This window comes from Drosophila takahashii, chromosome 3L, assembly GCF_030179915.1.
Source record: "Drosophila takahashii strain IR98-3 E-12201 chromosome 3L, DtakHiC1v2, whole genome shotgun sequence".
NCBI classification, from domain to species: domain Eukaryota; kingdom Metazoa; phylum Arthropoda; class Insecta; order Diptera; family Drosophilidae; genus Drosophila; species Drosophila takahashii.
The window spans coordinates 24,665,459-24,689,298 of NC_091680.1; the positions used below are offsets into that span (position 1 = coordinate 24,665,459).

Genomic DNA, 23,840 nt, shown 5'->3' on the forward strand with positions numbered 1-23,840 from the left:
GCGGCAGCCGAGTCCAGGTCTGAATTGGGATTTGCTCTCGTACTAACTGGCATTTCAGGATTGAACACAGAGCTAGCTAACTCTCCTCTTGATTCGTTAAGCAAACTACCTGTCGAAGTCTGAAAGGAAGTCGCGCATACAGGACAAACTTTTCTATGGCCTATCCTGCTACTGAAACACGCTCTGTGAAAGGTGTGCCCACACCCAGTTGTCAACAGTTGTGCCGAAAATTCGATTATTTGTAAGCAAAGATAACACTCTGGACTTTCTGTGTTCCCAGAATTTCCTAAAATGGATATATTTTCACAACTGCGCGATACTGGCATTTCTAATGGTACTGGGACAACTTTATTTTAATATATATTTTAATATACTCTCCTACTCTTTTCCAAAGACTCACGTTCACTATGCTTCTGCCAACATAACTATCAATAATAATGAAAAAGAAAAAAAAATATTTATTTTAAGCTTTTGGGGACCCTGCCTAATTAACAGGATATTGAATGGTAACCTTTTCTCTTGATTTTTTTTTTTTTTTTTTTTTTTTGTTTATTTTAAATGTGAGATTCCAAACTTTTGTAACACCAAGTTTAGAGGTAAATTCTGCAAATATTTAAAATGGTTAACACGGTCGAAGAAGGTTTATAAACACCTAACATCTTATCCTCTGCTATCATAATATTGTTCACCTTTTCCTCAGTTTTAATTAAGTTATTATTTGGAATCAGAGAAATAACTAGAACAGACGGACAAAACTGCAGTCCACTGACTACAGACACTTGTGTGATTAAAATACCACTAACATCATACTTATAAAACAAGTAATATCCACTGCTTCTTGAAAACGCACGGTTACTTGAGCGGATGATGTCAACTTGCCAAGTGACATATGTATAAAACAGAAAAAACAATTCTCCTAAAACAAAATCGCCAACTAGTCTTTAATGATCTGAGATTGGCATGGAAACGGTGATCCAGAACTCCTTGCCTACCCTCGGATAAAGGATTTATTTCAATAATGCTCGGTTTATCATAAGTTGACTCAAATGAAAAATTTTCCAGAGCTATTATTGACCTCTCCGAATTCAGAATTTTTCAACTAGTATATCTGAAAATGCGAAATAATGTTTGATGACTGTAACATTTCAACAACTATTTTTATATTGTGGCGTGCCGGTTGAATTGCTTGCTATAGCAATTCTTGCTCCACGTTTGGGCGCCAGATTTATAAATATATATATTATATTTACTGTAGCATGTAACGTACAGAGGGAGATCCCAGAAAACTTAATATTTTCCAAAAGGAAGAGCAGATGACAATTCGTATATCGTGCGGACCACGTGATGGTTCCGGCTAGTCGTCGAGTCCGTTGATATACAGCCCATTATCTCCACAAAAGAAATCACATAAATATATTATCATTAAATCGATCACGTGCAAGAATAAGTCGACGCTAACGCAATTCGGACTGACGAATATTTTGGGAGATTTGCTTAGAATTGAAGTTAGGAAATGAAAATGGTTACAAAGGAAAAAATAAAAATCTCAAGAATGTGGCAAGATGTTGTTGCAACCACAAGTGCCCACCCTTCCATGATCACACCGTCCCATAGCTAGGGTGTGATCCCTAAATGAGGGTATTAACCCTCTATGTTACCCCCACATCTCCTGTTATCGGCATGTCCCCTTTAGCTAATTGGCGGTCTACTCAAAATTCATTATAAAATTCATTTATTAACATAGAATATTTAAATGTACTGCTGACATAATTCTACAGGGCGTATTCCCACCCACAATCGCTATTTTACGCAAGGAATTAACAGAATATAAATTTATAGATATAGAAATATAATAGTTATCTAAAATATAATAATATAATCATAATGGCAATATAGTATTTAAATAGTAACAAAATAAAGGGGCAAAAATAAATTTAAGATATGTAATTAAAAAGGAAGGAAATTAACCCGTGTGTATGAGAAAAGTAAATACAACCAGTGGTCAGGGTTGTGGAACCTAAGTGGATTCCATTGACGTTACATTTGGCAATGCTTAAGCGGCGAATTCGCGAAACTTGCGGCGAATTCGTATTACGGCACAAATCATTCTGGTTTATTTCTATAATTCTTACTTCATTCTTTTCTGTGCGGTTCTTTTCTTTTAAATTCTACTTCATTCACTTCATGTTTTCTTCTCTATTTTAATTTTCGTTCATTTCAATTTCGTTTTAAGTTTTCATTATTTTAATTCAATTTTGACCTCTCGGCTTTTGTTATTTGGTCGGAAATTCTGGTCGGGGATTTTCTTTATGCAATTTATAAAAATATATAAAATAAGTAGGGTGACTCACTCATTGAACATCCGGCGAGGAAAGCGCTTTCTTCGTAGAACGTTGTCACTGAAATTCGCTGAAATGTTAATAATACATATGTTTCACCGCACGACACAAGAACCTCGCCAAATTGATCTTCTTTTCTTTCTTAAACATGACTAAAGCTATAACTTTACTTGATTGGTTTCATTTTCTTTTACCAAATAGTAATTTACGTTTATATTAGAATTTTCTTCACTGATTTTCTGGCGTGGCTATACCGCTCGCATACACACTCACAAATGGGCTTTTATTTCTTTATATTTGCGTGTGCGCATTTTAAGGAAGTAAATTTAAGTATTAAGAAAAAATATAATTTAACTATAAAATTTAGAAAAAAGAACTTGAAATAATCATAAGGGGGAAGAGTACAGTGGCGTACTTTTAGAATAATACCATTTAAAGGTAAAATTACATAGAAAACCAGCAACCGGAGATGCTCATACGAGAGGCCACTGTACTTTAACGTAGGTCAGTTACAAAGCGATTACATAATTGCAGCGTGGTCTTGCAGGTTACATGTGTGTGTGCGTGACTTTTTCTTTTTGGTGGTTCTTATTCAGGCAATTATTATATTTTCACACTAAAAAAAAACGTAGATTCTGCCGAACTTTTCGTACGACGATGAGCAGTATTTCCCGGGCGGTTTTCCGCCGTTTTCCGACTTTCCGCGGCCTCGGCGCGGAGCAGCGTCGGAGCTGCGACCGTTGCGTTTGCGCTGGTAATAAAAACTGAAGCCCCTCTCCTCTCTGGCCGCTGCTTGGGCCGATCTCTTTCGGGAAAGCTGAGCTTTGCTTGGAACGTCTGGATGTCGGAGCGTATTGATGGAAAAACCAATGGCTGGGAGAATAAAGGTGTGCTTTTGCACCTGGGTACCTAAATAAAATTGACTAAGGTCAGCATTGCCTAATTTTGGGGACGACAGCCGATTTATTTTCTTACCCAATATGGTATAACCCACGATTATTAATAACTTTTCTAATCTTTGACTGGCTGGCACTTTGAATCAACCTTTTGACTTTGCTCGAGATATGCACGTCTGCCTTGGCTGGCGTTAGAATTAGAAAAGACCGATACTCGCGTGTCAGAACCTCATGTAACCAAAATTTCCCCAAATTTCGAAAAAGATCGCCATTTTTGTCTGCCAACCCACGGTACTCTCATGTAATTTTGATTCCCGAATTTCTCTTGAGTGCAACCTTTTTGAGCTGAGCTTGGCAGCGATTCATTCTCTTTGGTAACCCAAGTGGGACAAAAAAAAAATTAAAGTCTGCTTCTAGGCTTATTTATTTTGGTGGACAAAAGAGCGACAAGGTACATTACAGAAGATGCACTCGTGAACGGGCACTGTTGATTCCTGGAAGGGCTCAGAGCTGAGGACCCAGAGAAATTGAAGGCCAAGACCACGAGGCCAAGACAAGAACATATCGCTTTATTGGCCGGACAGACAAGCTAGAGTAACCAACTCAAATCTCTTTGCAAATATGCATTTATTTGGACAAAATCACTTTTAATATTTTAGCTGCGTTCGTTCGGATAATCATTTTGCTGTTGGGCATTCCTCTAAGTACGCCTGGGCATGCCGGCAAGCTCGGCTATAACCAGGCAATCCATTTTCCTCTTGTGAGCTGCAAATGTAACAGATAGAAATTAATATTTTTAACAATTTGGTGTCTAGAGTTAGCTAGTGAAAATTTACGATTCGATTTGTTTATCTCCAATGCTTTTTACTTCAATTTGTTCTTTAAGATCGACCATCCTATTAGCAATATAATTAGCAAAATAAATTATTTGACTTATTTAACTTTAAGCTTGGAAAGTCTTAAATGTGTCAATTTGGTTGTAGTGGTTTTTAGGTTTCCATTTTTTGGTGTTTAGTGCTTTTAAAGGAAATTTTCGATTTTGTTATGTTTTTTCTGTGTAAGCTCACCTCCACAAGCGATCACTTGAAGATCGCATCTTGTTTGATTTCTCCAGATGTATCTGCCACGGACTTTCTCGCGGCATCCTTCGTTCATGAACTCCACGTTGTTAATGGGATTATTCAGTCTTCGGATGCAAGGATTGCAGGTTTCCTTTAGCTTTCGGCAGTCAGGAGCTTGCCCATTTATAGCCACACAGCCGAGAATCAAGAGGACACAGATTATATTTGTCATTTGCATTTTAAAGAAAACGTAAATCAACAGCAGATTACCTTCTGACTAAAATTAAATCAAAGTCCAGCCTTATATAAGTCGACAAACAAGGAAGTGATCCGTCCCAGATGAGATAACATCTGTTTTGGTAAAGATAAAGAAACAGATCTGTGCCCAATACAGATAGTGTGAACTATTGTATCTGGATTGCATTGAAAGAAGGGCCTTTCCCAGCTGTTGGCGAATAATTTGAGATTTCTGGTCAGTTGATTCATTCTTAGGGTATAAATAGGATGCAGAATATTTCGATTTAGTCAGAGCAGTTATCAAGTTCCATCTAAAAAGCTACTGAAATGTCTAAACTTTTAGTCGTGTTCGGTGAGTTAGTGCTCCAAAGGCAATAGCTCTATTTAATCCAACTCATTAATTTAGCTTTCTGCTGCATTTTGGTGACCCAGATCCTGGCTCAGGATTCCTCGGGTCGCCGATTCTGTGACCGCCTATATGACGATTGCCGTCGCGAGGAGGCCACCGTGGGAACTCAAGATGATACCGTTGGGTTCTTTAACGCCTATTGCGGCCGACACGATCGCAATTGGAAAAAGCTAACCAGATGTCAACTAGTCCGCGCTTCCTGTATATGTAAGGATATATTTATGGATTTATTAAGAATATATTTATTTAGTGGTTTACTCCTCAGTGACAATGGTTCGATGTGATAATGGGTCCTGCAAAAATGTGGCCGAAAGCCTACGGCCTTAATTAATGGCATTCTGATCATCGCTCTTGAAAATAAATAAATGTGTTCTCTGCCAAATTTAAAATATATGTTTCTTGAACCTCAATCAAGTATTTCAATATGTTGTGGGATTATTTTTTCGCAAGATCGGCAGGATTTTTATTTTATAATCCATTTTTTGTATATTTCTACTAGTGTTTAAAGTTCAAAGCCCCCAAACGAGTCTGTGATGAGCGACTTTTAAGAATTATTTCATAACGTTGTTAAGTACATGCGAACTTTTAATAATTTTGGTAACTTTCATTAAATAAATACTTGTTTCTAATTGAATTATTTTATTTTGGCGTCTTACAACACCCACCCCCACTTCGTTCCTCTGATCTTATATTGGTGATCTATTTATATGAGAATATAGTTTTCCATTTCTATTGAATCAATATTTTGACAATTTAATTCAAATAAAAAATACAAATTATTTAAGTAAACTAATTTCCTTATTTTGTTTAAAGTTCCTTCACCCTGCGCATTTGGGTAACTTCGGCGATTGTTAAGCAATCCTTTTTCCTATTTCCAGCTTCTGAAAAATAAATGTTATTATGTATTGTGCTATAATTTTAAAGGACTTCTTTGCTTACGTTCACAGGCAATAATGAGCATGTCGCAGAGATTCTGATCCTCCCAGATATAATTTTCAATCAACTTTTGCCTGCATCCATTGTTTACGACCTCCAACTTTTTATAGCTATCATTCAGTTTTAAGAGGCATCGTGAACAGTGCTTCTCTATTGTCCGGCAATCAGGTGATAGCCCATAAATGACCACGTAACCGAAAAGGAAAATAACCCAAGTAGTTGTAGCCAACTGCATCTTCAGTGCTTCTGATAAAACGAAATCGACGATCGGGATTTATATAAGTTGGCCAACAAGGAAGCGAATTCCCAAATATCTCAGACTCATTTAATATTTTCAGAATTTTGGGCAAATAGGGGAGAGTGGGGGAATTTCGTCACAGGGGCAATTTCGTCACCTGCAATATCTCGGAATCCATAAGTCGTAAAAATATATAATTTTTTTGTTTTAGTCCTTCAAGACGGCCAGACACAACCAATGCATTTGTTTTGCACAGAAGGCCAAGATATTTGAGCTATAATATTAAATGTGTTTTAACGGTTCAAAAGCTACATTTAGTTCTCGACGAAATTTTTTCTGTATGCCACAATTCAAAAGGAATAAGATACACGATTTTTTATATAATACACAGTGCTATAATGTGCATTTCTGCGTCAGTGATTTTTAACTTCGCGCCTAATTTCGCAAGAAAAATAATTATTTCTAAAAAAGTACGGTCTGGGGAAATTTCGCCACCCTACGCTAAGGGTAAATTCGCACCTATTTTAAATACATATTTTTATATTTGACGAGCTGGCTAACGAACAGACTACCAGCAGCAGCAACAAATATAGGACGTCAACAAAAATGGTACGCTTGATCAGTGTAGCATATTTTCAGGCGTTAAACTCCCTACATTTTTCAGGTGACGAAATTTCCCCAGTTGTGTGGTGATTTTACCCCATTGTGTGGTGAGATTGCCCCAGTATATTGGTTTTACATTTTATTTTTTTATAAATGACCAAGCTAATTAAAAAAATAGGGGAATGTCACATTTTAAAGCTTGGTGCTAACCGCATTCAACAATAAAAATAGAAATATGATAACGTGTCTCAAGATGGACAAAAAATAGCTTTGAAAAAATGCTGACGAAATTCCCCCCCTCTCCCCTAAATAAATCTGAGCACAATACCACTGTTCATCTGGTGAAGGCTCATAAAGCCATATCACAGCTGTTTGCGGACAATTGGGACTGACAGTTTAACAAACTCATTTAAAGGGTATAAATACCACGATATACCTACCGGTTTAGTCAGATTACACAAAAAATCCATTTCTACAACTGGAGCCATGTTAAAACGTTACTTGGCACTAAGTAAGTTAAAATGTCGCTTTGTTTTTGGTAATAAGGCAATATTCCTCGCCCTCAGCTTTTTGTTATCTGTTGATGGCTCAAGTTCAAGGCTCTCTTGAAAGCGAAAGGCTTCATAAAACCTGCATGCGTATTTTCGACAAGTGTGCTGCTAATGAAGACAGGTTGGGAAAACAGGACGATACTTCTAAGTTTTTCAACGAGTTTTGTCGGCGATCGGATTCTAATTGGTCCGATGTTAGCCGATGCGATCTTCTCAGAGTAGCATGTTTATGTGAGTATATATACGAAAATTCTGTAGGACTCGAACTTATAGTTTTCACTTTTCAGCTACTGTGTGCGACTGCGAAAGTCCGACTTGTAAGAATATTGCCCAGCGTATGAGTCTTCGATAAAAATCGTAAGGTCACTTGAATGAAATACAGGAGCAACACACAGTTTTTTTTTCTGTTGGCCAATTAATTAATAAAGTTTTTTATTTATTTTAATAAATAACAACCAAAAAAAAAAAAAACTTCTCTGCCAACATTTTTTTTCTGTTTTAAGTATTACTAAAAATAAAATAATATTGCGTTTTAAGGATAAAGACTAGAGTTGTAATTTAAAAATTATGCTCGTATAAAATATATATTTTTATTCACGGTCTAAAATGATTAACCTCTTGGTCGGGTTATAGAAAATGGTAAAATGTACAATTTTTTTAGAATTGTATTCCATATTTAATGACTTTGGTGAATCAATTTAACGTATTCGTCTCATTCCAGTTATCCTAGCCACATTCTCGCAATCCAATCTGCTCTCATGATCTGCAACACACAATTGAAATATTTTAATATTATATAACTTCAATGATATTTTAATTTCATTTTAAAAATTAGGTTTTCATTAAGATCTTACTTTCGCACGCAACAATTTGCATATCACAACGTCTAACGTCTCGCCAAATCCAACGTTCCCTCACTTTTTCCCTGCAATCTCTATTTATAAACTCCAGATTGTTAATGGGATCTACTAAACGTCGCGTACAAGGACGACAATTTTCACGAATCCTGCTGCAATTTAGACGCTGCGCTCCAACTGACAGGCAGCAAAGGATAATAGTTAAGGAAAAAACGCACACGTACTTCATTTTTAGTGTAGCTGATGTATATCAACTGGTGGTTGGAGGGTTTTGTATCCGTTTTTATAGAGACAGAAAACACTTGAAAACTACTGTGCTCAACAAAGACATTATTTTATTAAAATCAGAGCAAGGATAACATTCAAGGGTATTGTAATTTTGCATAATAAGATGAAAACCAGATTTAAAAAAGGCCACCTGAATAAAAATTGGTCTGATATAGATAACCCATTTTAAGGAAAGGTGCGCTCTATATTTTTTGTAATCTGTCAATGAATCTAGATACATTTCGCCCATATAAATACAACTCCACAGATAATCACGCTTCAGTTTAGTCAGCTCACATTGATTAAAAATGTGGAAACTTTCACTGATATTAGGTAGAAGTTCCTTTTCGTTAATCCTTTTTTTTTAATTCCTAACTTAACCACATTTTTTTTTGTAGTCCTATGTGTCCTGCACTTGTCCTATATTAAAGCTCAAACGAATCGAGAATACTGCGAAAATGTGTACACCGATTGTCAGCGATTTACGCCTAGAATAGGGCGATTTGATGAGACTATAGATTCATTTAATCGACATTGCCGTCGGGAGCGTCGAGGCAGATGGAATAATGTGTCTCGATGTGAAATGGAAAAAGCCACCTGTCTTCGTGAGTTCTCTTTCAGACAATTGTTTTATTTGTTAAAATTTAATTTAATATTTCAGTGATCTTACGTCGATGTGATGATATGTCCTGCAATAATATTGCCGAAATCTTGGAATTGTAATTAAGATATAACAAAGAAAAACTTATTTAAACTGAAGTATATTGTCTTTATTAACAGCTGATATTAACAAAAGCTAAAGCAAGTAAAACTTTTGTAATAAACATATGTATTAAAACATTCAGTAAAGAGTTTATTTTAACAGAATGGCGAGTTCAAACAAAAGAGTTTTGTATATGTTTTATTCTATATAAGCGGAGCAGAGTAAAATTACGTCTTTAGTTCAACTCAAGATGTTAATGATAGTATCGATGCTGGGTGAGCGATTTTAAATAGAATGTCAATATTTAACATTTTAACTTTTAAAATTTAAAGTTATTAGTGCTTTTAATGGAAGTAGAGGCAACTATTTTGGGGATCTCTTCAAGTGCAATGATCTGCTCCTAAAGTGTCAGAAAACTGAAACAGAAATGGGAAGGTTCAACAATATTGCACAAGAGTTAAATCGAAATTGCAGTCAAGAAATAGGCTCCAAATGGAGTAATATCACCCGCTGTGAATTGAAAGCTGCAAAGTGTCTATGTAAGAATATACAAAAAGTTTATGTCAAAAAAAATATTTTTTTAAAACATTTTTTTAATTCCAGTAACACAGATGAATGGAATAGATCCGAGTTGTGAAAACATTGCTGATATTATGCACTTGTGAAAATGGAGAAAATCTAATATAATAAAGGTGAGTACAAATTCATATAAATGTTAGTTCAAACCAAACATATTTTCTATAGATCTTACGTTCACCCCTTCGGACTGCCTCCCCTAAATACGGCATGAAATTTACTTTCAAGTGGAATATTTCCTTTGCCTTCGGGGTATCTGTTGTCTCTGTATTTACCTTCTCATAAATCTCTCCCTCGACAGCAGGAAATATTTATGAGCTAATCATTTTTAATTATAATCGAGCGACAACAAAGCTGAATAAACTTTTACTCGAAAATCTAATCACATGCTGGAACAGAGGACAGAAATAATTAAAAAATATACCTCGGGGCAAAAAAAGACCCCGAAAAAGACAAAAACTCTCAACTAAAATAAAAATAAAAATCAATTTCAGAGCATTTCCTGGCCACGTTGCACGTGCCACGTGCCAAAACAACAACAATAACAACTTGAGTGGAGTTGGCTGGCTGGGGGATTCCCCCGTCTATATGTATATGCTGATAGCACTCGAAGCCAAAATTTCATTACCATTTTGGGGGAGCAGTTTTGTGCCCTTTGGCAGAGAGTCAATTACGTCAAGGAAGCGCCCTATGATGGCGTCACCCGAATCCTTCTCCGGATCTCCAAAGAGAAAGCCCTCCTTTTAGTTGCTTAATATTTATCTAGCGTCGGTAATCAGCCATCCCCGACATGTGTCCATGATCTCGATAACAAACAAGGGACGAGACCAAAAGCAAACAGTAATCCCGGCAAACAAATCAGAGCAGGCCAGCCAACCCAATGAGTTTTTAATAAACTGTCAGTTAATAATAAAATTTTCAGTGAATGTTATTATGATTACAATCGCAGTGATGACAAGATTGAGAGATACGGACTCCCCTTTTGCCGCCCCCGACCCAAACTTTTACTTCGTTAGGTGTGCTCGTTCGTTCGAGTTATTTCAGAATCAGAAACTGAGTGTGAAATTTGGCAGCTTGTTAGAATTTTCCAGCGGAGCGGGACGTAGGGACCCTGCAACCATTGACCCTAATCATGTAGCAGCTTGTAAAATGCGAGCGTGAAAAGAAAATTGAAAAGTTAGTTCGACGTCGGTTTTCCCACTCCCCCAAAAATACCCCTTCGCGTCCATTCGGTTTCTGAAAGGCTGTTGATTTGGGAAATTCCTTAAACTTGTCCGAAAGTCGGGTTGGTAAAAGCCAAAAGTTTTTGAAGGTATGTATATCTAAGAATATAGCAAGTTTCTTAAGTCGAAAAACAAGGAAAGCTATTTGAGTTTTGGAAACTATGAATGCAGTGCGGTGGAATTCGGAGTGTTCGTTGAGAATTTAATGCTTTTATGCTTAACATCTTAAAAATTTTTTATCACTTATGAAAACTAAAAATGTTAAACCTATTCTGGGTGAAAGTAATGAAGTAATGAAATCTTCTCATGGGTTTGATTGAAACTAAAACATTGTGTAACTGTTTTTTTGATAAATATTATTTTTTCCTAACGATTTCCTTTTTGTTATCATAATATTTTTAGAGTTCACATAGAAGGAAAATGTTTCAAAAAAAATATATATAAATGGCCCACACATATTTCGAAATAAGCAAATATATTAATACAAAACGTCTTCCGTATTGTTATTTTTATCTTTACCGGCATCAATTTTTCTTCTTCTGAAGCATCTTGTTTACCTACACTTTAATTTCTTTTGAACAATACCTTTAAGAACACTAAAAAACACCTTCCGAGGGTAATCGACAGCACACTCCCCCAAACAAAGGCCAAACCACCCACCCAGTGCAATGAACCACCCCCTTTTTGAAAGGGCCCCCATCCACTTCCCCATCCACATTCCCCTGCCCAAAGCACCCCACAAAAATCCCCCCAAATAGATGGGCACACGTTTTGTTGCAATCCCGATGAGGAAATGCTAATCCGCATGTAATATTCGAAAATGATATGAAAATGCCAAACCAAACAACCACCCACCGAAGCAACCTGAATCCATCCCAGATCCCGGAGTAGAGCAGCCAGGCTGAACGGAGCCAACATTACTCAATGTCAACATCAAAATTGCTTTGGAATTCATGCATTCATTTATTTCGCCTTCAACAAAAAGCGAACTAACGCAGTATAGAAATTTTCATTTTCGGCTGAGTTTTAATTCGGGGGAATCGGAATCTCCGGGGCCCTTAAATAGCTGAACAGCCGGATGGGAACGGGAACTTTCATGCTGATTAAAAGTGGCAACTGTGAGTCTACGGGGTTGCGATGCTTTTTTTGGGTTTCGTATTGCAACCTTTTTCCACTTGCCACCGAGGGTTGCCCTCCGCTAAAAAGGGGGTGACTCATCCTGCTCACCGCTGCACTTGTCCTTTGCTTTACAAAAAATTTCGTCACAGACGGTGGCGTGAAATTTCGAAACGAATTCTCTAAACTCGCTCATTGTAATTTCTGTAATACCAAAGTGCATGGGCATGAGGCATGTGGCCAGGAAGTTTGTTTTGTTTAAAGTTATTAGAATTCAGTTGGTTGTTTCGCGGGTGGAATTTGTGGTGGCTGCAAGGTGGTGGGTGGTTGGGTGATTTTCGGTCGGACTTTTTGGTGGGTTGGGGGGTAGGAACAACAGCTGGTGCTCTTGGGCCAGAATGCGACCAGTGCTTGGCCGCAATGTGGTCAAAGTGGAGGGCCCTTGTCTTGCCTCAGCACTTGTTTGCTCTACGCTGATATGTTTGCGTGTGTGCCAGGGATTTTAATTCATTGGAAGGGCAAACAAAAGCGCAAAAGTCAAGCGATTTGCGAGCACTCCTTCCCAACCTAAAGTGTGGGAAATGAGGAGTCTGTGATTTTAATGGCAAGTGCAAATTGTTTAGTAAGCATTAAATAACCGACAACAGACAACTACATACAAATTTATCAAGCATTAATTTATTAAAGAATTGTAAAACACAACATTTTAAAAGGTTGTACATGTAAAGATTTGTATAATTTAAAATTTTAATAAAAATTGAACTTGATATAATATTAAAAAAGTTTCCTAGTTGAAACCATTTGAAACCATCACAAAAAATTATGTTATTTCAGTTTGAAGCCACAAGAAAATGTTCACGTCAAAAATTTAAAACGCTCCTTAAAGCAGTCGTTAGGACTAAGTCTTGCTGACATAGTTCATGATTCATAAGTAATTGTTGCAATCTCAGTGCAAGCAAACAAAACAAATCCATAAAATTTAGCCGGCTAGACAGATAAATCGAGTAGAAAACCTCGGTCAACCCGGCGACGTGCTTGAAGCTGTTGACATGCCACGAACCTGAAAACAATTAACGTCCGATTTTGATATGTGTGAGAGCTAATCGAAAATCCCCATCGACCAGACGGACACCAGACAACAAACATGGGACAGTCCAGGTAACAATGTAATATTTGCCAACCGACTGAGCAGCGAGGAGCCCTGGATCCCAGGACAAGTGTTTTCGGCGATAACAAAAGGTGTTGCACAAACGAGGTCCTGGCTAGCCGGGATTTATGTAAGAGAAAAACAAAAAGGCAAGGTGTAAATGGAAAAAGTTTTTAAACATTTGATGTAGGTATTAGGTAAAAAAAAATTCGAAAATTTTATTAAAATATTATTATTGTTTTGTTATTATTATTTGATTGAGAAATAATTGGTTTTTACTTTCATTTGATTTTAATTCGAAAGAAATGTATACTTAATTGGATGAAACACACTTTCCATAAATAATTGTTTTGAGTGTTCAAATAATACTCCCAACGGAGGTGCGTGGGAGCGAGGATTCTGCTCATTAAATGTCAATTTCTAGTCGCCGCCGCACATCAAACGTTGGCAAAAGGACATCGCACATGTCCCGCTGTGCGCGTGTCCTTTGAATTAGTGCCGATCCCGAGTCCATAATGCGGTCGGTCAGCTCGTTGAATCCCTCTGTATGTCCTTAGTTCATCTGGCGCGCCTGAGTTATGTGACCATTGTTCCCATCGCCTTTCGGCCAGTGAATTATTATCCCTTTCGCATATGTTGCGGCCCGGCATTGTCCTTCGGGCTCCTCGCCTTGTATCCTTTCAAATGTTTGTTGCTCGGACACGCCTTGAAAACAGGGCGTTTTGCAGTTAAACGTCGTTGCTCCAAAGTTTTCGGGGCGTGTTCGCTTCATAAATTGATTTTTGCTTTCTGTAGAAATTTGGTTTCTTTTATTTTTGGGTTTTTTAGATTTTCTTTGCCTCAAATTTCATAATTATCGGGGCGTGTGCGAGCAGGCGAGCACTCTGGACATATATATATGCGTTCGTTTTACCCGGATCCTGCACTTGTGCGCCGAGGAGATACAAAAATCAATTTATTGTTTTTCCCTCCCCTTCGATTGCCATGTTTTCTGGGTCTTTGTTTTTTTATTTTTTTTTTTTTGGACTGCGGTCAATGTTCTTGGCCAGGCCAGCAGTTGTGGTCAACCAAGTGTTGGACAGCATTATAAATATTTGAGCTTGCCTTTGCAGCTTACGGAGAACGAATGTCTGGAGCGGAGAAATTACTGCTGCAGTGCGTTGAATTGTTAAGGAATCTCGAGCTCTGAACTTTGGCCCTTTTGCGGGATAGTTGTTGATTTTATTTTCTGCCATAAATCGTTGTAATGAAAAACTTGTTCAGAGTCAGATTAAAGTTTCCTTGTGCACTATATATACATATATGTGGTGAATTTATTATGATAAGCTGAGGGTTTTACTCTGACCCAGTTTTGGATTCATATTTTGACACAAATTGGTTGCAACATTTTCCAAAACTCAGAAAGTTTGAAGGCAGCGTAAGATTACCACAACTAAATGGCAACCTAATATTGCGCAATTTAGCTCCACTTAAAAGTTTAAACTGCCTTTTGTCTAAAATGTCTGGGAAATTCAAATCTCGATTAGCCGAAATATCCTTCGGAAGCAGGTCCTATCATTATATATCAACTCGGAAAGGCCCCTGCATCTATGAAAATTACACATTTGCCAACTGCTAATTGCAAGTCATAAATTAAACCCTCACCCGGGTCTCGAAAAGGACGAGGACACTCACAGGACTACGGTCACTGGAGACAGGACACAGGGCTGTGATCCTTTTTGGGCACAGCACACAGATACGAATCTGAAGTGCGGGACTGTCAAAAACTTTAGATTGCATTAAAACTGTTCATAGGCCGGCGGCATAGTTGTGTGGCCTTCACTCGAAGAAATATGTGGCATGAGTTATGGTAATTAGTCTTTTTAATAATGTTTAATTTAATTATTAAATATAAATAAAAAATAAATGTGTGTTGTGTTAAATAAAATTTATAGGGTAATTTTAAGCATTCCATAAGCATTCCAAAATATTAAGGTCCTTTGTATTTAAATTTTGCCACAGATCTTGAAATATTATACAAATTTAAAAGGGGTTCAATATGATAGAGCCCAGTTTAGAGGTTTACCAATTATAACACTGACTTAATATTAACTTTGAACGATTTTCGTCGAGTGCCTGAGTGCTTTCCTGTTTAATATGCGTCCTGCAACTAGTGCTAGACATCCGCACGCATTGCGATGCCGTGGCCAAAGCTTCAAAATATTAATTATGACAGATCTCCGGAACAGGCTCGCACACACATATGTACTCCGAACTACGAACGGCGCCTGCCTGCGAATGCCGTTGGCGAAATTTGCATTTATATTAAAAACAAACAGCAAGGAGTCCGGGAATCTCGGCCAGAAGCCATCAGCCAGAATCCAGAAGCCAGAAACCAGAAGCCGGGAACACGATGACAGCGCCAGCGACTTGCGGCGTAATCAAAGACACGTCACCAACAGGCCATGGACCAATTTGCAATCAACCGACACGCCCCACCACCCACTGCCTGCCATCCAAAGCCCACCGCCCATCAGCCACCCCCGCAGTCAGAAGCACCCACCGCAAAACTATTGCACTAAACCAAAACTGATTTCGTGGTCCGGACTTTAATTACATCTCATATATCAGAGGAAAGCTTGTCATGCGGAAGGGCAGCGGGAATCGCATAAAAATGATTTCGTTTTGATTGCAATAACTCCCCCAATTTTCTTGGATAAACCCCACACCCACCCCCACACCCACACCCTTTTCTAATGGCTAGTGCACTACTTGAGGGTTGTTTTCCCCCAATTCAAGCACACAAGTGTTGCCAATTGTTTGTAGCTGTTTTGTCAGCGACACAGCCTCCCAGAAATTGGCATCACAACCCCCAAAATTTACCCCATCGAAATTATTAGATTTTATTGCATGTAGAAATGAAAATGGAAAATTTTTCATCACTCCTCGAGGAGCGGAGGGAAAAGTTGTGCGTAAGCGATTTATTGGAGAGCGTGACTGTCATTGTCCTGCGGCTGTTTTTAATATTTCCAAGTGGCTTTTGTGGCAAATTTTACGATTGTATTATGTAGTGTGCTGTGCATTTGCCATGGACCATGGACCAGCTGGCGAACCCATCTGAACCCTCGAAAGGGTTGTTGGTATCCCTATCCCAATCCCGTCTGATGGGTGGTCGCCCACAAAGTGCAACGAGCCGTGAATATTTTCGTCGAAACAAAAATTAGTTTGGGGATTTGCATTTGAATGGTATGCGGGGGATGTGAAGGTCCGCTGTTGGAAAGTTGGCAAATAAAAGTTGGTTGGAGTCCTGTCAACATTTTCGGTGTACATAAATCTGTTTGCCATTTGCATATGTAATAAGTGCGAGGACATTCCACTGATGGGACACGCAGCATGATAATCAGGAGGAGGACAGGATAAAAAACAGAGAATATCAAACGAATTATGGCATGCTAACATGAATGCAAATAAACATGAGCACTTTCGAAATATTCCGGCAAAGTGAGTGCTAATGTTGTTGTGGCTGCGATGAGATTGGATTACTAGATTGTGACTATTGGTTTCGTATCTGACAAAAAACATTATCCGAAATTCATAGGGTCTAGAGTAAAAGGCAATAAAGATTAAAAGCATAAAGATTTTATATTAACAAGATTGCTTTGATGTGATAAAAATAAATAAATTTATAACTTGACCATTCAGACTAATATTAATCCCGCTGATGTGAAAAGTAAAAGAATATTTCTCCACATCACATAACATCACGAAGGGTGACTTGAGAAAATGACTGTGTGGTCAGCTCAAGTGGCGATACCTATCTCGTATTTGCATCATATCTCACGGTTCTTTCACGTACTCAAAGATACAATCTAAAGCTGTTAAGTAGATGGGCAAACGAAGAGCCGGCACTTGAGGTAACTAGATCAGCCATCGGCAGTTGTTCAACCGAAGGATCGTTCTGCACTTTCTCGTATTTAATTATAGGGAATTTCTTCCATTTTCAGGCACCTACTTTAAAGGCCATTCAGCGCACGCCCTCGTTAGCATACAAATGCGAACCTACCGAACCCAAATCCTCTCAAATGAACAATACTTCGCTATAATTTCCATTGAGGTTCATGTTCAGGTTCTGCTTCAGGTTCGCTTGGTCGAGGAGGGAACAGCTTGCTTTTGTCTACGAGAGCTGTCTGGCATTGGGTTACACAACTCCAAACTCGACTCAGACAGATGCCAGTCCGAGTTTTCGTAGACAAAGGATGGGGCATTTAGCGCATCCTAACAACTGCTACATGACACCATATTATTAAATTAAATGCAGACACGCGTTCGGGCCACCAAAATCGTATGGCCATCTAGCCTTTGGCCAACAGATGGAGCCGATGCCTGCTGACCATTAATTCCGGCCAAATGAATGGTCAGCCGCAGTCTCCTTGGTAGTCGCAGCTTCTCCTTCGGCTTGTTAAACTAACAAGCCAAAGCCAGCATCGCGGTTCCAGGAAAGGCAATCAATAGATCTCTATGCCGAGATAATGGAAACGAGCCAAATGAACGATTTTTAATTATACTTCTGATGGCCTGGCCCGATGGTGATAGAGATCTGGTCACATATCATGTAACGTTAGGGAAATCTCTGACATTCAATAGGTGAATACGCATCTGCGGGATTAACTTTCTTCGGGATGCATAATTTCATAATTCAAATGGAATAACAAAAGGTAAAAAGTCACCTGCGCACTGCTTGAGTTAAATAAAACACTTGAAAAAAAGGGCAATTTACTTGCATTAAAAATATTATTTTTTGAGGGTTTTTATTGTTTAGTTGTTCCACGAACTATTTTTAGCAAAAAGCAGTATAGTAAAAAAAAAGGTGTAATACAAAAATGTCTACAATTTTATTTTAATTTAATTTAATTTTAATATTTAATATTAATATTAGTAAAATCCAATTTTTCTTTGAACAAAACTATATCTTTCCAGTTTATGCTACAGTATTACTTCGAACATTTTGTAAAGTTAATTGGTCTAAGATTTGAAGGTTAACTTCTCTGAGTGTACAATCGCACTCGCTGCTGGATTGCCCTTTGTCCTGAAGATCATTGATCATTGATCGTGCCTCCTGCCGTCTGGCAGCTACCTGCGGCTCTCAGGGCCACTTAGTGATTTTGGCCGATGTTTGTTGACCAGGCCAAACAGCTGCCACTTTTTTCGGGCCCAGACGACTCCACAAAATTGATGACGACAGGTTGCCAGGCCAGGGCAAAAATACGAGAGAGAGGAAGACAACGATCGCAGAGGGCTGATCCCTCGAATCAGGGATTCCGAAAGTCTGGATCGTCGGCTGAGCTGACGTTAATCGACTAAATTGTAGCAGCTGAACTGTCAGTTTAGTTAAGTGGGCTGTGCCTCAAGTCTCGGGTACACTTTTGGTTTGATGTATTGCTGGCCAAAATATCGATGACGAGTTGGCGATAAAGTCCTGCCCAGACTAGATATATTTTCATGGCGAGTCTGCTCTCATTAGGTCCTTGATTAATGTTAGTTCTGCTCTCGTTTAGGGCTTTATTGTCGCTCCTTTCGGCCAGAGCAATTTTATTGCCTTCAATTCGCAGTATCTACAATGTCGCCGTCTTCATCGTCGCCCCAACTTCATCATCAGATTTTCGCTTGTTTCGGTCTCTTCTTTCCTCGTCGCGTAATTAGTCTCGTTTGTTGTCATAAATTTTCGGTAAATTTTGTTGAAAAGTCGCATTTAATTGCACTGATTTACAGTTTTGTGTTTTTGCAGCTTGGTTGGCGGGGTTTTTGGTCTGGTTTTCGGTTAGGTGTTTTACCACTTGGCTCACATAATTACGTGCAAAATTAATGATGTTTGTGCTGGGTTATGTGTAGCACTTTAAACAGCCGAAGACAAATATTTCAGCTTTAGTTTGTATGGGTTTTTTGTTTTTGGGTCTGGCTGGCTGACTTTCAAGCAGATCGTTAGCACAATTTAATGAATTCAGCAGGTGCAATTTGATAATTCCATGTGAGAAGGACGTTGTCTGGCCGAGATCCTGCGGTTAGAATTTGAAATGATGCTGAGAATGAAAACAGAGCAGCAAGGTGCAACTTGGATTGATGGATGTGGTGTCCTCTTGACCGTAAATTATCCATAATTGGGATTGAAAATGTGAGTTTGTGGAATCATATTTATTAGGATTGCTTGGCGATATTATTGAATTCATTTCCGTTAAAATTTTCTCTCTTTTAAAGCCTTTTGCAACCGCCTTTTATATTGGCATTAGTTTTATTAATTCAATTTAAATTTACCCAACGAACGCTGCCTTTCAATTCAGACAATTTTATGAAATGGCGCTCGGCAAACTAATTTCCTTTGACTAATATTTCATGAGCAGGGAGTGAGGCCACTTGTTCAATTTTCTTTTGACTTTGTGAATCGGTAAAAAGAGTTTCATCTTTCATATTATTTCTTTAAAATTGAACGTGCATGATGACCACCAATTCGTTTGCATTAAAATGCAATTAAGTTTTAACTATTTGGAACACTCATCTAATCAAGCTGATGACTTTCCTTATCATAGATCTAAGACAAAGAAGAGAACGGAAGTTTATTACTTCTAGAGCCATTCATAGTTAAAATTCGACTTCTCATCAGGCATTCCCCCTGTCCGAAGAATAATTGAAACTCATCATGCTTTATTTGGTTGTCGGAAGGTGGCGGCTTAGCCATCATTAATGCCCTTATCACGTACTTCAGTGCGACAGAAGCGACACCCCACAGCAAACCCCCCTCAATTACATATCCAATCCGAACGAATCCATCGAATCGTTCAGGGGAACACCTTACCCCAAGGATTTGTCTTAAAATTGCCACCCTTAATTACTTGTAAGGTTCACGGGTCATCCCCCAGAAAAAGTTCGGGCAGTTTGACTTTGCAATTTGGAAGTGCAGCGACTCCCACTTTCGCCCCCTCGTGCGAAGGACACCCCAGTGGGCTGACCATTGATTAAATTGATGATGTTTGATGACTCCTGAAGCCGATTTCATCGTACATTTCTCCCGTTAACAATATATATATATGGGGACCACATATGGTGAGCCACCCCCCGCTCATTACCCTGCATTCGACAAGCATCAAGAGGCCTTCAAGTCAGATTTTGGAAGTGGACCTCTAACTACGCTACTGTGTGGGACTTACCACTTACACTCAGATAAATAACAAAGAAAATTCTATAAAATTAAGAATTAAGATTCTTCTATTTATTTTCTTTTGGGATTTAAGTTAAATATTAAAATAATTAATTTATTGATTGACAGAAATGTCAATGGGTAAGTAATTTAAATTTAAAAGACTGTGACATTTGGTTAAAAATTTTAGTCACCATTTTGTTCCCTATTATTTTGGTTAAAAGAGTTAGACTTGTAGTGATGATTAATTATTTCATTACTTAGAACCCTGAGGATACTACACTCATAAAAATAATTTTCTACATTTTAGAAAATCGCCCTAAAAAAATTTTCGCCCTTGAACTGAGAAAAATTTTCTATTTTCACGACAAATTTGCCATAAATTCAAGGCAGGTGACCATAAAAAAATATTTTTAGGGTTAATTTTTCTATTTTTCTAATATTTAGGGCGATTTTTTTCGATTTGCTTCGTTTTGACCTTTTCTAAATCCAACGGCGAATTGCCCTAATTTTTTTTCTAAAATTTGTCTAAATACAAGGGCGATTCGCCTTAAAAATCACTCCAAAAGTGTGAAATTCGGTAGCCCAGCGGTCTAATCACTTGCGCTTTCAACTTTGCTATATGAGGACTAAGGTCGTGGGGTTGTGGGTTCGAACCCTGTGTGATTCAACTTGATTTTTATGTTTTTTTTTTTTTTTTGTAAACGTTATAATACTAAGGACATTTTTTCGTCCGAATTTTAAATTAAAGTAGTCTTTAAACCTTAAAAACGTATGGGAGTTCTGAGTTAAAAGCATACTTTGTGTTTGCTGGCAAGAAAACGGGACTAATTGTCACAGTCGTCAGGAAAAAAATATTCGGTTTAGTTGCCTTTAGTCAAATTATAACGTAGACCTCAGGAAAATAAGATGTCTGCAGAGTTTGTTCGTTGTCTTGCGCGATGGGTCTGTGGTGCAGCGGTAGGACGTTAGACTCTAAACCGAGAGGTCGTGGGTTCGATTCTCGCAATGACCAAAAAAAGTAAGTTGTTTTTTCTCCTCATATTGTAGGGCGCTTGTCGTTAACATTTTCCATTTTTAAATTTCCCACTTCAATTTAAAATTCCCGCCAGTTTTTGAAGTTGCCGCCAGGAATTAAAATGGCAGAGCTAAATTCAAATAATTTCTGTCTTTACAACACTGAAAAGACGTGTTCGATAAATCCTTTTTGAGCAACTCTGGTCCCACACTTTTTCGATAAACAGGCCTGGCTGCCTGATGCATATCGATTATTCGGTCTTTCCGTTTTGAACCTTGGCCGTGTGAAGATCGTTCTCTCCTGAGCGTATTTTATTTAAACCCAGAGATCTACCCAAACCAAATCGTGGAAAATATCAGACATCCTCAGCCTTTTATAAGGTTTTCTTTTACCAGTGGGTTCCTGTTGATTAAAGGAAGTAAGTTTTACTATTATTTCGTGGAAAACCCCCACTTATAAAGTAATGCGTTTTATAGGAAAATTCTTGGAAGTCGAGTTTACTCCTTCACGTGGCTGACGGCCCGGGGAAGTTTTCCTCCCAGATTTTCATCTGCATCTTGGAAAATTGAAGTCGAGTTCACTCCTTCACGTGGCTTACGGCCCAGGAAAATTTTCCTCCCAGATTTTCATCTGCATCGTGGAAAATTGAAGTCGAGTTTACTCCTTCTACCACCAACGCCACAGGATTGTCAAGATTTTCATCAGCTCTCCACATTCATCATAGAGCATCAAGAAAGTGAACAAATCTAATCAAGAAAACTGTGAAAATTTCAACCAGCGTTGCCACCTAGCGTCCACGCGGAAAATTCTTGTGAATTCTGGTCCAAACAATTCCGTACAAATTCATGCACGTCAGTGCCAACAACATAGTGCACCCTGTGTCTCACATACCTACATAGTGCAGCCCTCTGCTGAAAGTGCGCAAGTGGGCAGGCCCAAGCCTGCAACACCCACTTTGTGATCCAGTCTAGTTTTACCAACACAATTTAAATTTAAATCAGTTAAATTCTTATCAACTAAATTCCTATTCGTAATTTAAATTACATTTCTTTATCGCTAAATTAATTAAAACATAAATATCAAATAAGCAATTAACGTAAATTACCTTAAATCCTAGTGTAATCAAATTCGATATGCAGTAAGCAAATCTCGTCATGAGAGCAAGTGTTTAAGCCCCTGGAAGTGTTTTTCCCTAATTTATCTTTACATTCAGTCAATTGAAATGCAGTTTTCAAATTTATAAACAAAATTACAGCCAATAATGCAACATATTGAAAGCGCTTTCAACGTTGGATATTTTGGGTAAGTGATCGGCTCCGGTCGTAACGCTACATTTTTGATTGACTGTATACAATAATATCGCAATGATTTTGATATTTTAAAACAAATTCCCCCATGACTAAAATACTTGCTCAGTGAATTCAATTACATTTAATATCTTTGAAATCAATTTTTAATTTAAATTAAATTTTCTTGCTTTGATTTAAATATACTCATTTAATATGAGCTTAGCATAAACTTTATATGAACCCCAACTGTGTAACTTTAATGATCACCTTTGTTAGTATTACTTTTCTTGTATTAAACCTATTATAAACATGAATTGCTAAATTTTTTCTAATGGAAGCTTGCAGCGATAATAATGATTAGGAGTTAGGCGTGTGTCGAAGGGATCACCAACCTGTGTCAGGTTATGCGGCTGTGGTGATCATGGTAGGGTGGGCAATGTCAGCGGCAAACAACATCTTCGCTGCTGACACCGACACACACATCAGCTGCTGCCATTCCATCTAGGCAGCACCCTTCTTTTCAGGTATTCCCTTCCCTTTTACCCCAATCTTAGTTCTGTCCCCCTACAATTAACCTCAAAGTCAGTTCGCACGCGAATTTAAATAGGATGTTTTATATACATATGCGAGCAAGTAGCACTGTGGATCAAATTGGAAACTCACTCCCTTTACCGACGAAACAAGAGCCGGAACCAGCGCGTGCCCCACTTGAAGCTACACCCACCATCTTTCGTTGCTGTTAGAATCATTCGTGATATGCTACAATATTTATTTCCCTAATTCGTTTACAAACATGATTTTTCAGTTCTAACGGCTGTGTTGTATAGATCGGGCCCCCCTCCTAACGCAGCTCCCATATAAGCTACACACCAATACAATAATATGAAACGGTGTCCTCCGCCTGTGTTGTTTAATTAAAGCAGTCTCAGTTCCCAGAATATACACGATTAAAATTCATGCTTCCCAAATTCAGTTAAGCATGCTCAAACACGTTTTTTATTAATTTGCATAATTTTTTAGGGCATTTGCCTTTAAAAACAGAAAATTCGCCCTTACTTTTAGAAAAATACGCCTTAAACTTAGGGCAAATCACCCTAAAAATAGGAAAATATTTCTCAATTCAAGAAAAATCACCCTAAATTAAACCAAATTTCCATAGGGATTTTTTAGAAAATTTTTCTAAATACACGGGCGAATCGCCAGCGG

The 23,840-nt window shown here is 38.1% G+C and overlaps 6 protein-coding genes and 1 long non-coding RNA gene across 7 annotated transcripts; 5 read left to right on the plus strand and 2 right to left on the minus strand.

Moving 5' to 3' along the window:
• Positions 1–3,869: 3,869 nt before the first annotated feature.
• On the minus strand, positions 3,870–4,534 carry LOC108057898 (uncharacterized). The gene is made up of 2 exons (XM_017142354.3): positions 4,303–4,534; positions 3,870–4,000 (listed from the first exon to the last, which is right to left on the minus strand). Exons 1-2 carry the CDS (start codon positions 4,532–4,534, stop codon positions 3,936–3,938), a joined length of 297 nt encoding a protein of 98 aa, XP_016997843.2. The 3' UTR covers positions 3,870–3,935.
• Positions 4,535–4,804: 270 nt separating this feature from the next.
• On the plus strand, positions 4,805–5,269 carry Eig71Eg (Ecdysone-induced gene 71Eg). Its single transcript, XM_017142345.3, has 3 exons — positions 4,805–4,885; positions 4,940–5,149; positions 5,208–5,269. Exons 1-3 carry the CDS (start codon positions 4,861–4,863, stop codon positions 5,267–5,269), a joined length of 297 nt encoding a protein of 98 aa, XP_016997834.2. The 5' UTR covers positions 4,805–4,860.
• Positions 5,270–7,205: 1,936 nt separating this feature from the next.
• Eig71Ei lies at positions 7,206–7,622 on the plus strand. Its single transcript, XM_044393959.1, has 3 exons — positions 7,206–7,230; positions 7,286–7,501; positions 7,558–7,622. Exons 1-3 carry the CDS (start codon positions 7,206–7,208, stop codon positions 7,620–7,622), a joined length of 306 nt encoding a protein of 101 aa, XP_044249894.1.
• A 346-nt stretch (positions 7,623–7,968) lies between these two features.
• Eig71Ej lies at positions 7,969–8,356 on the minus strand. Its single transcript, XM_017142356.2, has 2 exons — positions 8,125–8,356; positions 7,969–8,033 (listed from the first exon to the last, which is right to left on the minus strand). Exons 1-2 carry the CDS (start codon positions 8,354–8,356, stop codon positions 7,969–7,971), a joined length of 297 nt encoding a protein of 98 aa, XP_016997845.2.
• Positions 8,357–8,702: 346 nt separating this feature from the next.
• Positions 8,703–9,117, plus strand: Eig71Ek. Its single transcript, XM_017142355.2, has 3 exons — positions 8,703–8,727; positions 8,793–8,999; positions 9,056–9,117. Exons 1-3 carry the CDS (start codon positions 8,703–8,705, stop codon positions 9,115–9,117), a joined length of 294 nt encoding a protein of 97 aa, XP_016997844.2.
• A 230-nt stretch (positions 9,118–9,347) lies between these two features.
• On the plus strand, positions 9,348–9,776 carry LOC108057893 (uncharacterized). Its single transcript, XM_017142348.3, has 3 exons — positions 9,348–9,372; positions 9,430–9,636; positions 9,701–9,776. Exons 1-3 carry the CDS (start codon positions 9,348–9,350, stop codon positions 9,760–9,762), a joined length of 294 nt encoding a protein of 97 aa, XP_016997837.2. The 3' UTR covers positions 9,763–9,776.
• A 10,861-nt stretch (positions 9,777–20,637) lies between these two features.
• Positions 20,638–22,948, plus strand: LOC138913074 (uncharacterized). The gene is made up of 3 exons (XR_011418649.1): positions 20,638–21,348; positions 21,440–21,763; positions 21,822–22,948. It is a non-coding gene; the product is annotated as an uncharacterized lncRNA (long non-coding RNA).
• Positions 22,949–23,840: the final 892 nt, after the last annotated feature.